This window comes from Choristoneura fumiferana, chromosome 14 (assembly GCF_025370935.1).
Source record: "Choristoneura fumiferana chromosome 14, NRCan_CFum_1, whole genome shotgun sequence".
Taxonomy (NCBI): Eukaryota; Metazoa; Arthropoda; class Insecta; order Lepidoptera; family Tortricidae; genus Choristoneura; species Choristoneura fumiferana.
The window spans coordinates 8809163-8825040 of record NC_133485.1 but is presented as its reverse complement, the minus strand read 5'-3'; the positions used below and the strand labels follow the sequence as shown (position 1 = coordinate 8825040).

General features: G+C 37.5%; 1 protein-coding gene across 1 annotated transcript in view; it reads left to right on the top strand.

The window, feature by feature from the left end:
- LOC141435081 (follistatin-A-like) overlaps positions 1-15878 on the top strand; it is a 50968-nt gene that overhangs the window by 14010 nt on the left and 21080 nt on the right. Inside the window, exons 2-3 of the mRNA XM_074097628.1 lie at positions 6475-6666; positions 11028-11237. Of these exons, the coding sequence (XP_073953729.1) occupies positions 6475-6666; positions 11028-11237 (402 nt within the window). The remainder of the gene's footprint in view (positions 1-6474; positions 6667-11027; positions 11238-15878) is intronic.

The window sequence follows — 15878 nt, the reverse complement described above, 5'->3', positions numbered from 1 at the left end:
TAGGAATTTCGTGATCTGGCGGATTTTACGATCGGCCGCCGACATACATACCAAAGTCGTCGCGGTTCGTAGATAAAATCCTATTTAACAAATACCTACCTACGCAAAAAATCGTAAATGACTCTGAAGTCATACTAGTGTTGTACTGATACCACATTTGTCAGTGCGTACATAAACATTTTATCCGGATTTCAATTGAAATTCCAATGCACGCTATCAGTGGCAGCAAGAGAATAACGGCATTTCTAATCCTGTTTACGAGAAGGTCGATTTTTTATGAACACTGAGTCATAGTTTCAAAAAAGTTTATTTTTCGTTGGTATTGCCGTTTGCAACGTATGCAGTGATTTGGTCTGGACTAAATTAGTAATGATTTTTTTGTATTTGACTTTTACTTATCGCAAAAGTGAACCGCTACTTAATTTATTTAGAACTGTTGTAGAAAACCGCTTGTATTTGGGCCGCGTAAATTCCACTGTAGTGGCGTCACCGTCGACGTAAATGGCGTATTATTAATAGATTCAGCACGAGCACGTACCTGTGTTTCTTATGTGCAATAGACTTTTTTACTGTAAATACTATTAGATACTATTAAAATTTCCGTAGCTCCTTTCCGCTCCCACTCATTTATTATATGAGGCCTTTTATTATATAACGTTAGTGATGATAAACTTAGCAAAGATCGTGTAAATACAGTAACTGCAATGTGTTGTCAAAATCGCGGGATCGCGGTGGATGCGGAAAGCACAAGACCGGCCAGAGTGGAGAGCCTTGGGGGAGGCCTATGTTCAGCAGTGGATGTCTCTCGGCTGACATGATGATGATGATGAATGTGTTGTACCCGAAGATATACTTAACTCTCACGTCTCGCACTGTCCGGGTTGCCTAAGGAAAATATTCACTCACTCCATGACTTTGCCTGAAGCAAGTTATTTAAAGTACCTTACATTTTAAATTAAATTCAAAAATGTATTTAAGATTTACATATTGTCTAATTTTAAGCTCATTTTAAGCGAACCTTATTAAATAACATATCTTAATATTACATACATTAACAAGTTAATTTAAATTTTCTATACTCATATTGGCTCATACGAGCGAAACATACCAATCTAGTTCGTAGAAGGATTCGTGGTTGACGGTTATGTCATCACCTTTCTACTAGCATAGTAGTAAGTCCCTTATAAAAAAAGGTAAGTCCAAAAATTGTACCCTTTTAAGGTACGCGCTACATACAAACATACGACCCTATGTCTGAATATGTATATTATTAGGCTAACGGTCTGGGCCGGCGCGGGCGGCGTCTGCATGCGAATTACTTGCCCTCTTGAGTTATGCGTGCCGCAAGCGCACTCGTACTGTCTGCATTCAATCTACAGTCTCCAATCAATCAATCTATCAATTCAGTTTAAAAATAAAATCATTTTTGTTTTTTTAAACGGAAATGATTTTCTACTCTACGGGTACACGAACACCTTCATAAAACCAAATCAATAGGTACAAAAATTGATTACATGAGATTTTTTTAAGCGGAACAACGAAACGAAATTGCTACTAAACTGGAACAAAAACTAGCTATGTAGTTAGAAATAGGATACATCTATGCTACTTTTTACCCAAGCATCACATGTAAAAAATTATATGTTACATTATACATACCTACACCAATAACCTATCAGACTTGTAGATACCTACCTTATTTTAACATTCAGTCGAATTTTTAAAGTAAATTAAATTCTGTTATCACAAAATTGTCGATATCGATGAGACTGTCGGAGTCACCTCACAAGAGTGAATGTACGCGCTGGGTGCAGCGGTCGTGGTCGTGGTGCATCGCGCGCTCGCTATTGTGTCAATGTCAATACTCCGCAGTTTCTGCAGTCGCGGCTCAATTTCGCAAAATGCACATTTTTGATGAAATGCCTGCCAAAAGTTTAGCAGGTAGAAAGCTAATAAAAAAAATTGTAACCTCAACTTAGATATTTTCTTGCATACATACGAACATTAATTGCAAATTAAATAAAAGTGAAAAGACTGTATAAAGTTGCCGCTTTGATGATTTAGCTACTATGCAAATCGATTAACCATCTAAGTCAAATTGTAAGTAATTATAAGTAAATTAATAATGGATTGCAACAAATTGCAAAAGAATTAATAAAATGACCTTTTTGACTTATTACAACTGACAAATATACATGGATTGCGTCAAACTGTACAAGTATGAAGTAACAGATCTTTCAATCCCATTATATTCATTGTCAAAATCTTCTGTTTTTAATATTTTCATCAATAATGCCGTTTTTTTATTCGATACAGTTTATTGCAAGCAAAGTTGCAAGTAAAGTTGACCCACCTGGATACAAATAAATAACTTATTCACTAGGGGTATTCTCTTTTTGTTTTCAGTTATCCGTAACGGTATTACGAGCATTATACGTTTAAAACTGGCTAGACGACCGATATTATAATATGCAAAGTGCCCACCCCAGACACCTGCTTAAATTCGTCCTCTGCGTCCCAAAAACTAGGTCGACTGGAGGCTGCCAGACAATCACAATTTTAAATTAGAAACCCTTAGCTTTATACAGAATATACTTATGTACTTTAATGTTCGGGAATAAGCTTGGCCCATTTGGGTGGCATAAATTGAAACAGCTCGGTGATGGTGCTTGTAATTTAATGTTAATTTGAGAAATGGTTTTAGGAAAGCTAATTTTTAATATTTGAGACATATGTAAACTTACTCCATAAGTAGTTTAGCAGTCAGTACTTACTTACATCTAATAATGCTCTTGAATTTAATGTCTGGATTCATTTTAGAAACTTTTTGCTTTCTGCATAATAGTCTAGGAATATGTTTAGAGTAAATAGTTGTCCCGTGATATTTATTTATTATTATTATTATTTATTAATAGTTAAGCATAGCGTGAGTTGGTACTTCTAGTTTTGTCATTTAACTAGGTACCGGATATTAAAATAAGTAAGTGCCTTACGATTGGTTTGTAAAGCGTCTTATTACATAAATTATGTCACTGATACATAATTAAATAAATTAAAGCAAAATTCAAGTAGCTGAGGAAGGGATGAAAGATAACGTAGAAAATGTAAAAAAAGAAAAGTATATATCTGAAAGAAACCTCAATTATAACTCTGAAAAAATTGTGCTTTTGTGCTTCAGTCTACTCGTGACCACGGCCACTGTAATGTTGCCGAAACGTCGAGGTAAATATTACTCGTGTGTGTTAGCGTGATAAATCCTGTGCGTGGTACTCGTATTTTGACTATGAGTGAAAATCACGAAAGTTTAAGACATTATATAACAAATAGCTAATAAATACATTCAGGTACTTATAAATACAACTTAAATACCTACTCACATTACTGATTACAGTGTATCTCCCATAAATCGAGCAGGAATCCCAATCCCGATGCCGGTGCACGCATTACCGTCTAATTTAAAGCGGCATTCCGTTATCGTGGTTAGATAATACAAATATAAATCGTGTACTTAATGTCTCTAAAAAGTGGCGCCAAAACTGACGGAGCGGCACGCGGCACGGGCGCAACACGTTTAATTGAAAGCGCAGGAGTGAGGTCGACGCCCTCGCGTCGCTCCAGCTAAAATAATATTAAAATTTACAAGTTTTTTTATCATTGGCCGGTAATACCAGAAAATAAGGTAAGACCATAATTAATAATTTTAATACCCTGTCCGTCTGCGGCCGTATCTCATGCACGGCTCTATTTCGTGTAGGTATCTAATTAAACATGTTTTTTCCATTAATATAAATTTCCTTGTCAGATAGTAAAAGTGTGACTAGATAATCAACATTTTAACGGGGCTTTAAACGCTGCGTACCAATAGCTCCGGCCATACAATATAAAGTCATAAAATGTGTTTCCCCAGCATTTCATTTGTTTGACCGAATGAAATTCGAAATGGCTGTGGAGCCTGCGGTTGCGTGCGTCACTAACGGTTGGGGAATAGTGCCGGCTTCGTCTGCCGCTCGTCTAGCGCGTGACTCAGACTCGGCGAACAGGGAAGCCGACTTCGCTTAGGGCTGCAACTGCAAGTTTCGGCCAAAAGTTTATTTTTATTTTTTATTACTTAATGGCTTTCACACTGGCCGTTTTAGCAAGACGCATTTTGCTAATGTCAACGGCCAAGATTATTATTTTAGCCTTAAGGTGCATGCCGTTTAAAAACGTCCATTTAAATATTATAATTTGATTTTAAAGCAAGTTTAATTTGAAACACTAAGGGCTGTTTCACCACCCATTGATTAATTTTATTTGACGGATAAATTTATTCAATGGATGGTGAAACAGGGGGTAAAAATATTAAAAGATAGTTGCTGAAAATATCTAACATTTATAACGCATATTATGTCGGGATTACCTGACTGAGTTATGAGCGGAACTACGGCCCAAGTCCTCTCATTCTCAGAGGAGGTCTTAGCTTTGCAGTGGGACGCATACAGGCTGAGATGAGAACAGAAACATCATAATGTTTCATGAAAAAACTATTTTTTATATGAAACAAATAAGAAACAAAGAGCAAGTTGGAAGTAAATAATTAATAATTTCGCAAACTCTAGCGACCTAAGTAGAAAGTTTAAAATTTTTTTTAGCAAATACTCTTTTCTGTTGACAATGTCTGGAATATTAATTAAAAATATTGCACAATAAACTTTATTTTTCTCACAAATAAACTTCTCTTTAAAATCATAAACACAGCAGCGAGACAGCAGCAACCCTGCCTACGTCTACATGGAACCAGGAGCTGGTATTCCTCAATCTTCCACGCACTTGTTTTTGTTTAGTCTGCGGAACATGGAAGCAAACGCGATTTTTTATTGCTACTAAATTGCCTGTCGATTTTATCTCAAATAAAGTGGTTCGCCAAACTGGCCCACATTAGGCTGCGCTTTCGTTGAACTAGTAGCTTTGAATTGTGCATCATCATCATTATGTCACAGGCCTCCTCTCAGTTTAAGAAAGCTTGGGCCGTAGTTACTACGCGGGCGCAGTTTGGATTGGGAACTTCACACACACCATTGAATTGCTTTCCAGGTTTGTGCAGGTTTCCTCGCGATGTTTTCCTTAACCGTAAAGCTCGTGGTAAATTTCCTCAAAGTAAATTTCGAATGTAATTTTGCACATAATTTCGAAAAACTCAAAGATGCGAGACAATAGGTCAAACCACTAGGCAACCACGGCTTTTACTAGCGAATGAAGTGCACTTTGGTTGCATACAATTTTAAAACTAGGAATAAGAGGTATAGAAATATCATAATTTGTATTTCCTTAGAAACCGAACACACAAGAAACGAAAATAATGCACTTTTTTGTTTTCATTAAACCGGTATTCACCGGTGATTACGTAAAACGAGTTGTGAAGTCTGTTTTTTATTTCGTTTGTAAGGAAATTAAATAACAGCATCGAAAATCAATGATCGTATGATTAAAATTAAAAGTGCAAGTTACGCAATTAGATTATTGTTATATTATTCCCGTCATATTTACTACTTCCCGCCAATGTTCTTTTGTGAGTTTAATTGGGGTCAGCGGAATGGCAATATCCGAAGTTCGAATTTTGCACTTCGTAGTAAAGGGCCTAATTGTATTTTTTCTTGGAAATTAACTGATACTAAGTTAGGAAAATAATAGTAAATTATTGTCGTGGCGTGGAAGTAGGCAATTGCTGGCTGAGTATGAGAATAGTAATTGCCATTCCAGCCGAGACTAATATACTTAAAACTTTTCTCAAGAATTGTGAAGGAAAAAAACTAAATTAGAATAAACCTTTTCTCAACAAAATATATTATGACATTTGATTTTATTCCAATAAAATTTTTCATGCTTTTCCGCCTTTTTTTCATTAAAAGAAAACAGCAGGTGTATTTTTCCACCGAAAACACCAAAAGCTGTTTCAGATCCAATAAAAAAAAGTCTGGAGTCCAACAAAATAACTGATAGCAGCCATCCAGCTGAATTGGCTGTATACGACATGTACCAACATTTCCATGGCCATTAACACTTTTTAAAAAGTTTGAGACTCGACAATAATAATTTATTGTCGAGCTAGCGCGCCTGCAATCTTTTTAACCCCCGACACAAAAAGAGGGGTGTTATCAGTTTGACCGCTATGTGTGTCTGTGTGTTTGTCTGTCTGTCTATAGCACCGTAGCTCTTAAACGGGTGGGCCGATTTGAATGCGGTTTTTTTTATTTGAAAGCAGTTTTCTAGCGATGGTTCTTAGACATGTTTTATCAAAATCGGTTCAGCCGTTTTTGAGATATTGAACTTTGAAGTGACAAAGTCGGGGGTTTTCCAATATTTTGTTGGTTAGGTTAGGTTATTAACTTTTTTAATTTCTCGCTGACCATAAACTATGCACTTAGCCTTCTGATATGTAAGGAATAATGTACACTCTTACCGACATTTTTGAGAAAATGCTATTTATGATTGCAGCCGGGATCTGCTGGTCGGGGATGGAGCGCGACGGGCGCTGCGGCTCGGTGGCGGCCCTGCGCGTGGGCCGCGCCGAGTGCTGCGCGGGCGGCGCGCGCGCCCCCGCCGCCTGGTCCCCGGAGGACCTCGACAGCGGGGAGATATTCTTCTACAAGGCGCTCTCTGGCGGCGTGCCTTGTACGGCTTGCGCAGGTTAGACTGTACTGCAGCAGGGATAACACCAAAAGATGGGCAGCAGCGGCTTCTTGGCTACCTACAGTGCTTTCATTCTAGCATGGTGCGGGTGACAGCTGTCAATATCACAGACTAGAGCGTGAAAGTGTCGAAACATGAGTCGATAAAACTAATAATTTAAAATTTTAATCATAATTAATGTCTTCATTAATCCCACTATTACGCTAATTTTGATGAGAATATTAGTGAAATTCTATGTATTATTTACATGCATATTACGTTTCTTCGCTTAATTGTGCTTTGAATTTTATTAATTAATTATAAAAATCTGATAGGTTAAATTTATTTCGTATAACATACTTCCTTATGTATGTTCAAATATTTTATGTCATACTCAGGCTACAACTGAAATATACTTCCATATGTTTAGACCGCAGCAACTTTTTTTGAGTAAAACGAAACGGTGCATCAATTGTCACCCGCACCATGCTAGAATAAAAGCACTGTAATCTTCAGTGATCGTACTTTCTCTAGCATTTTTAGGTTTGTCAGTAGTATACAATATTAAATTGTTTGAACCAAGAATCAAATAAAATCAAAAATAAAAATAAAATAGCGTATTAAACCAATCGGAAATACAGAAAATATTCTTAGAACATGTAAACCCCGAACCATTATGCATACCCTGGTCGCTGTCGTGTGTCACGTGACGTCATCGCACCGAAAATGCTAGAATAAGTACGATCACTGGACTAATCTTATACTGCTCGCACCAACCCGCCTGCCAAGCGTCGCGAGTATTGGCAACCCCACACCCCTCATGAAAATGAAAGTGCACCATTTACCCAAGCCCCTAGTCTCCGGCTCTCCGGCAGCCCCGCTAATCCCGAATAACGGCGGCAAGGGGTGCTAAGTGGGGGAGGCGTATGTCCAACAGTGGACGTCCTACGGCTGATATGATCATGATGACGACCGCAGTAGGTGGGCGCGGTTAAAGGACGACCTATAATTGTAAACCCGGAATGAACACCAAAAAATTTACTTACGATCTGATAATTCAAACCCTGATGGAATGTAGGTGTGATTACAATCATTGGAAATTTCTAATTAATTGCGCGCCACTTTGGTGAAACAATAAACTGCTAACTGTTAAATTAAGACCTTTTGTAACATTATTTGAAGCAATAAAAGAATTATGAATGCCATCAAGGCCATCATAATTATCACTCTGAAAAAAAAAGATTTGCTAACCTAACAGTAACAATAGTTATTTGTTATGCAAGGCTGGAAAGCGCCTGTTTGGCACGAGTGCTTATATTGAAACCTAAGTAAGCGAAGGATTTTAGGATTTTTAGGAATAATCCTGAGCGTAGTCGAGGGTTTCAAAGGCACGAGATGCTAAACAACTTTACAGCCGAGCGGAACACACAATTATTCACCTCACGACAGCGAGAAAAATAGTAGGTAGATGAAAGAAAATAAATTGAAACACTCTTATAAATCAGTTTCAGGTACTTATTCCAGTTACTTTTTCTAAATCTCAGAATTCTCGTCCATGGAAATATGTCAAAATAAATTCACGTTCTGTCTCTATAAAAATTAAAGAGGGAATTTCGATGTCCAAGTAAAAGTTCCCTCAGCTTTCTAGATCCAGGGTTTGGGTTGGACGTTGATAAGTGAGTTAGCCAGTATTTTTACATTTCATTATGCAAATAGCTAAATCTACTCAAAGTTAAAATAATTATCACTAGAATTGGTAATATTGGCATTGTGAACTTTTTTCCCTCCGGTAGGTGCATTCTGAATTTGACCACATATCTACGAGTATCTACCTACTTACCTATTTGTCGTTAATTTTGTGAATAAAGACGAAAAAACTTATATACTTATTAGAACAAAATGTAAATAAATGTTATCTATTTTTATCGTATTAATAAATAACAACAATAATAATAAGAATGAAAACACTAACGCATTTATGTTACTAAAAATAAATAATTTATGACAAACCACGTTTTCGAATCTCTTTTCATCATATTTGATATCTATTTTCGTCTTGTTTGTTCTGTAATTTTTTTGTAATTAGGTATAGTCGCATTTGGAATAATTTCAGAAAACTGAAATGAGCTTTGTTATTACTAAATAAATGTTTAGTAATAAGAATAAAATAACAGATTTAAATATTACTTCAACAATGTATGACGAACAACCTCGTATATCTACCCGAATTGTATACAACAAATCAACACTCTTTCATACTTAACATAAAGATGATTCTAAAGCAATTTTATGTGGCCAGTTACGAGGTTGTGCAACTAAGCGGTCAATATGTATTTTCAAGAGGGCACCCGTTCACGATAACGTTCGAATTTCAAAAACTCTTTCCAGCCAGGAGGATAAAAAGTGACTTTCCACGCAGATTTAGAAGGATAAAGAAAGCTTTTTCGAGCTAGTGAGGTGAAAAAAAATTGTTTCTTGTAACATAACTTGAGTGACTACAAAACTAAGGCCTACTAGTAGCTCAAAGTTAGGTGATGTCTTACAAAATCAGTTTTGCAATATTAGCATTATTTTGGAACCTAATTAGTAAATTTTGGCTAAACGTCAAGTAGCCAAACTAGTTCAGCCATCCTTTTTTTTTTCAGTGCAGGTCGTGCGTTAGTGTCGTTCATTCCAGAGGCCGTATTGTCTATCGCGCCGACGTTTGCGATCGCATTCTGTCTATTTCTACCCTCGTCTGTAAGACCTCAGTTCAACTTATACGGGGTCTCTTACTTTAACCGCACCCCAGCAGGGGTTATCGTACTTCATTCTTTATGCCCCCCGATCCAAACGCGTGGGACTGGTTTTGGCTGTTTAGCTAAGAAAAAGCGAGCGTGCCTATAAAATACCTTGCCTTGCCTTGAGCATAACCTGTAAAGCCAAGTCAGTAGATATACATATTTTTCTCAAAAATTTCCGTAAAAGTTGACATTATTCTTTACATATCAGAAGGTGAAGTGCATAGTTTATGGTCAGCGAAAATTAAAAAGTTAAAAAGATTGCAGGCGCGCTAGCTCGATTATAATGAATTAGCGCGCCTGCAATCAGTCACATTTTTTTTATTAAAAAGGCCATGGAAATGTTGGCACAAGTCGTATACAGCCAAGTCTAATGGCCGTATCAGATATTTTGTTGGAACTCTGGACTTTTTCTATTAGGTCTGAAATAGCTTGTGGTGTTTTCGGGAAAAATACACCTGCAGTTTATTTTTAATGAAAAAAGGCGGGAAAGCATAAGAAAAATATTGGAATAAATTAAATTTTATAATATATTTTGAGAAAAGTTTATTCTATTTCAGAATTACTCTTATTTTTGAGAAAAGCTTTATATTAGTCTCGGCTGGAATAGCAATTGCTGGCTTCGTATTAGTTAAATAATACTAATACTCATACTCAGCCAGTAATTGCCTACTTCCAGGCACGACAATAATCTACTACAGTTTAGCGTAGATAAAAGACCGTTAAAAATACTGCAAATAATGTAACAAAAATTACCAATGGCTATTTCTCCCTAATTTTTCATATTTACGTACTACGCCAATGCCTGCAGTAAAAGATAACGTTGCACTAATAGACAATCGTGCTCCATTCATTGATAAGAATTAACAAACAGCCATTGTGTTATCAAGGAATTAGGACATAAGGAGCATCGACTTATATGCAAACAAATTTTATAGGTACGTTAAACATGAATGTATTTTTGTTTTTCTGGCCTATTCGCAAGTCGTTCTCTGACTCCGGATATAAAATTTGCGTGGAGTATTTGAATACTGTTTTATAAATAAAATGCGTACTTCAAAATAACATTTTGTGTAGTTAATCGAAAAACAACTACGAATCATCAACTTCATCCTTGACCCATGATATATTTTTTTTCATTTAATTGAGATGGGCTCTCGTGGCTTTGGTCTAAAATAGTTGTTCTTAAAGAAACACGCCTCTAAATCCAATCACATTTAAATTTAGCACTAAGCTGCCAGTAACAAAGTACTTAAATCCCTGCAATGAGTTTACATTGCATTTTTCCCTCTCCCCTATTGAGATTGGGTCTTCACTAACTAACCTACCTAAATGCGGCAATTTACACAGGTATACCTGGTGCCATCCACGAAGATGCGTGATTTTGTCAAAATTAGCCATTAATGACATTGTAATAAGAACCACGGCACGCGTCATCGTGAATGACTCTACCTATAAACTATATAGCTTAGCTAGAGATGACCTGCAGACGCTGGTCTGCTGTTCCCACAGATAAGAAACGCTTGTTTTATGCTGATAAAACAAGCATTTCTTATATGTGGGAACATGCCCTTACAATACCGTATTGTCATCCGGTAGAGTCATGCGCCGGAGTGTCGTGCAACGCGGGCCGGCGATGCGTGGTGCGCGGCGGGCGCGCGCGCTGCGTGTGCGCCGCGGCGTGCCGGCGCGCCGGGCTCGTCTGCGGCAGCGACGGCAAGACTTACCGGTCGCTGTGCCGGCTGCGGCGCCGCGCCTGCCGCCGCCCCGCCAAGCATCTGTCACTGGACTACACGGGACCCTGTAGAGGTAATCACTTTTACCCCTTTCCATTAGAGCTGATACATCGATCGTGCGGGTTAATTAAATTTGAATTTGACATGGATTGTACATAAGTCATTGTCGTAACTCTTTTCATACTCAGCTAGGTTCGAAAGGTTTACGTTACGATAAAAAAAATGTTTAATCTGCAATGTATAAGTAGGCCACAAAGGGCTCCTTTACATGTCCCTTTTTTGTACCACCAGCGCTTTCGGAAAGACCATCATTGCCAAGAAGAATGCGCCGCAAGAAATTTGGCATAAAGTCATTACGATACAATTGTAGGTATTTGAACATGAAAGCGCTGGTAGTTTTAAAAATTTGATGTAGTGAATAATGTTTTGCCATTCTATTTCGTCGGAAAAGTTCGTATTTGTCTTGCTTTCTCAAGTAGCTAAAGAAAGATAAATACGACCTTATCACACAAAATATGATGGAAAGGCATTATTTGCTAGATGTACTTGCTTTCCCTTCTTTTGGTTTGATCAAATCCTTGCCAATTCAAACAAAAGTTTATTGAACATAATCCTCGTATTTGAGAACAGAGTGAACTACCACGTAACCAGGTATCTACTTATTTTATCTAGACTGATAAACACACATCAGGCTACTTTAGGGTCTCTCAAGATACACTAATGTAGATCCAGAGGCGCTATAATGCTAAGTTTATATGAATTCCAGTGCGCAAGGATTATAAAGTGAGAAATGTGCATTTCCTCATGCTTGCCCCGTGATAACTGTCTCTTACATTACCGCGGAAATTCCTGCAGCTGTCACCAGCACGTCGGCTTAATAGCTTTTAGAAATTAAGTGTACTTACATAGTCCGCACTCTGTATAAATAGACCTCATTCCCGGTACTTAACTATCTTACGTAACTATCACTGGAGAGGGCCCAAGGGTGGAAAGTGACCCAGTTCGAGGGGAAATGGGTAATTTAACCCGAGTTAGACACTCTACTTTTCATTTCAACTGTGAGGAAAGTAAAATACTGGAAAATAATGAGAATAATAATAAATCGAATTTACTTATATCTAACCTCCAACGGTACCTTCTCGACCAGGCTACTTGCCACGGCCGACTATAAAAAAAACGAATTGGTCACGACAAAGGAGCTTACACGTATATACAGAACTGGAGGTTGAACGCCGAACGAAGAAGATACCTTTATTACTTATTTATATGTTCCATCTCTTTCTTTCACATTTCACGAATACTTCCTCTCATTTTTACCTAACTAAAGAAAGAGATGGAATATGTTCGTGACGTAATAAAGATCAAATTTCTTGTATCTAACGGATGTTCGACGTTCAACCTCCAGTGTTGTATATAAGCTCCTTGGTCACGACACAGCTCCTCGCACTCCAAAGTGCCCTCACCAGTGCGGGTTATGTAAGGCGGTTATGTCCGGGGAGCAAATGAAAAATAGATGTACTTAAATATAATAAAATAAAAAATATTTATTACAAGAAACAACACATACTATAGGGTTACAAATATCTTTTGGTCCCACACTAGGCTGGGCCTGTAACGTGGTGACCGGATTCGGTACTTAATTAATTAAATTACGGTTTGATAATATGTGTCTGTGAAAATATTATGTCAGAAACAATTTGAACATAAGCTAATTTCAGTCAATTGTGGTTGAGATAGAGGTTGTGTGTTTGTATGTGTGCGTGTGTGTGTGTGTGTGTGTGTGTGTGTGTGTGTGTGTGTGTGTGTGTGTGTGTGTGTGTGCGCGCTTGTGTGTGTGCATATGTATGTGTGTGTGGCTGTATGTGTGATTGTTTATGAGTGTATGGAGCCGTGAATGGGCGCATGAGAAGGGTAGATAAACACGAGATAACGACCTCAAGAAACAACCTTCAGCAGTGATTCAGTTTCGTGATAGTTAAGACTTTTTAGCCAGCTGATGATTTTTTTTTAGCTTGACGAATTCTGTCTTTTGAGATGTTGCAGAACTTTAGTGTTTTGTTATATATGTAAGGATGTAGAAATTTTGGGAAACGTTTAGCGAAAGCAGATTTTACGATTGGGATTGGGATTTTGAATAGTCCGCCTGCTCAATAGCGCAAGGTATTGCGGAGAGCGAGTGGTTTCCTCGTGCATCTGAATCGACACACGCCGGATCATGAGCTGGCGCACGGTAAGGACATCTGCTTCCTTGTATAGTTCAGTCGTAGGGAAGAGGATCGGTTTACGAAGCACGACTTTCAGAACGAATCGTTGCGCTCTTTCGAGGGGTAAGAGCAGATGAGCCACCCCATACACTCACGCAGTAAGTAATAATTGACTCGCAAAGGGAGGTGTACACCAGTTTTAGTACGTCTTTGCTTGCGGAGTTTCGTAGAAGTTTCATTATATACACTATTTTCCACACTCTTGCCGATAATAACTTTATATGCTCTTTAAAGTTTAGCTTTTCGTCGAGTGTGATTCCGAGGTATTTAATGGTAGGAGAGTTGTAAATTGTTCCATGATCCTTAGTGACGTTGTCATTGGCTGTATTTTTTTAAATATATTTAAAGATCTTAAACTGAGGGTTTTGCTCATTGGTGTATTCAGGGTTTAAATGCATAATCATTTTAAACAAAGGTAAAGGTTTTGTATACCAGTACATAAAAAGTACTCCGGAAATTTAATTTAAATTTTAACAAAAAAATCTATCTTAATTTTACTGATATTTTGATGTTTAATATCAACACAGCCCAACCGTTCCTTCTTAGAATTACATTTGAGTCTCCTCAACGCCACTTTCGCGTTTGAATGTTTATAAATAAATTTCCATGACATTTTGTCAGGTGTAGAATGAATGGTGCGCAGTAAAATGGAGCGTCCAGCGGTGAATAGAAGTGCAGATTGCATTTTGCAATGTTGTTGCATTTGAATACGTCGAGAGCAAGATAATAGCTGCATATTCTGACTTGGTCTAGCCAGTTTGATGGATGAGTGCAGCTTTAATGAAACCAAGTAATCCTAGCTCTCTGTACTACGAGTGATATTGCAAAAGGGCTTATGTCAACTTCTGATAAACTAAACAAAATAGACTCTACATGTATTAAATACGTAACCCTCTGAACCAAAATTCTAATCCTATTTACGTTACTAAGTTAGTTGCATAAAAATGTAAGTCTTTAAATGATTACTGAAAGTAATGTTTTTTTTTAACTGAATCAGAATGAAAGTTTTTGTATGATTCCGGGTAACCGTCCATTTTTGTGAAAGATTTCATCTAAATCCGTACAGCTGTTAAAGCGTGAAAGAGTAACAAACGTCCAAACTTTCGCATTTTTAATACTAGCTTTTACCCGTTTTGCATGTGTCAACCATAGGGATAGCAGTTCAATTTAAAAGTTCGGAATTTCCCGAAAAGTCCCAGAGACATTCCCAAAAATAAAACCGGCCAAGAGCGTGTCGGACACGCCCAAAATAGGGTTCCGTAGCCATTACAAAAAAAATAAGTATTTTTTTTCTAAGGATTTCGTATTTTATACGGAATCTTCCAAGTTTAGGTATATTTTATACCTTAGGCTGCTATTTACTCTTAAACTACTAATAATTCTCAAGAAAACTTAGCCGTTATAGTTTTCCTTGTAAGTTTGATATACTTACTACCATTGTGAACTTTTCAAATTTTTCCACCCACCGGTTTAGATTTTAGAGGGGGGGGGGACACAGATTACAGCTTTCTAGCATTGATAGTCCCTTACTGTCCGCGGACGGACAGACAGACAGACAGACATGGCGAAACTATAAGGGTTCCGTTTTTGGCAATTTGGCTCCGGAACCCTAAAAAGGTAATTTCATTAATGTTGCAAACAATGCCCTACTTCAAATATCATGTGGGAATATAAAAGTGACCTTTGTATTGTTCCAGACGTCCAACTATGCACTAGATTTCATTCCAATCCATTACAAACACACACGCACATTATAAACTTTTGCATATATATTATTAGTAGGATGTTTGCTTTTAACTTTATTAAGTAAATACTTAAATGTCCACCATTCCAAATAAGTCAATTTATTACAAAAACCCAAAAGAATTATTTGTTTTCATATGAGAAGGTCGGTTCAAGGTAAATTGCCGTTTTATTTGAAGAATTTTGAGCGTGAGTGACATATCTTTTTACAATTATAGTTGGACTATAAATATGTTAAAAATTAGGAGCTTTGCCAACTCTTTTGGCGCCACTAAAATGTTTTTAGACGTTATTCATATTAATTTTAAGCGTGGAGTTATCAGCTCTAGAATTAGAGTTCCTAACTACATGTTAAGAGACTTTTCGTCCCAACAGTACGAGTAAGTAGCCAGGTAGACAAAATAAAACAGCCCTAAGCGTTAACGAAAGTAGGATACGTAAAGATAAAGAAATAGCATTTTAATTTACTTACTTATTTACATAGTTCCCACGCGGGCCCAGTGCGGATTGGGAACTTCGCACGCACCATTGAATCGCTTCGCAGGTTTGTGCAGGTTTCCTCACGATGTTTTCCTTCACCGCAAAGCTCGTGGTAAATTTCAAACGTAATTCCGCACATGAATTTCGAAAAACTCAGAGGTGCGAGCCGGGGTTCGAACCCACGACCCTCTGCTTGAGAGGCGATAGGTCAAACCACTAGGCCACCA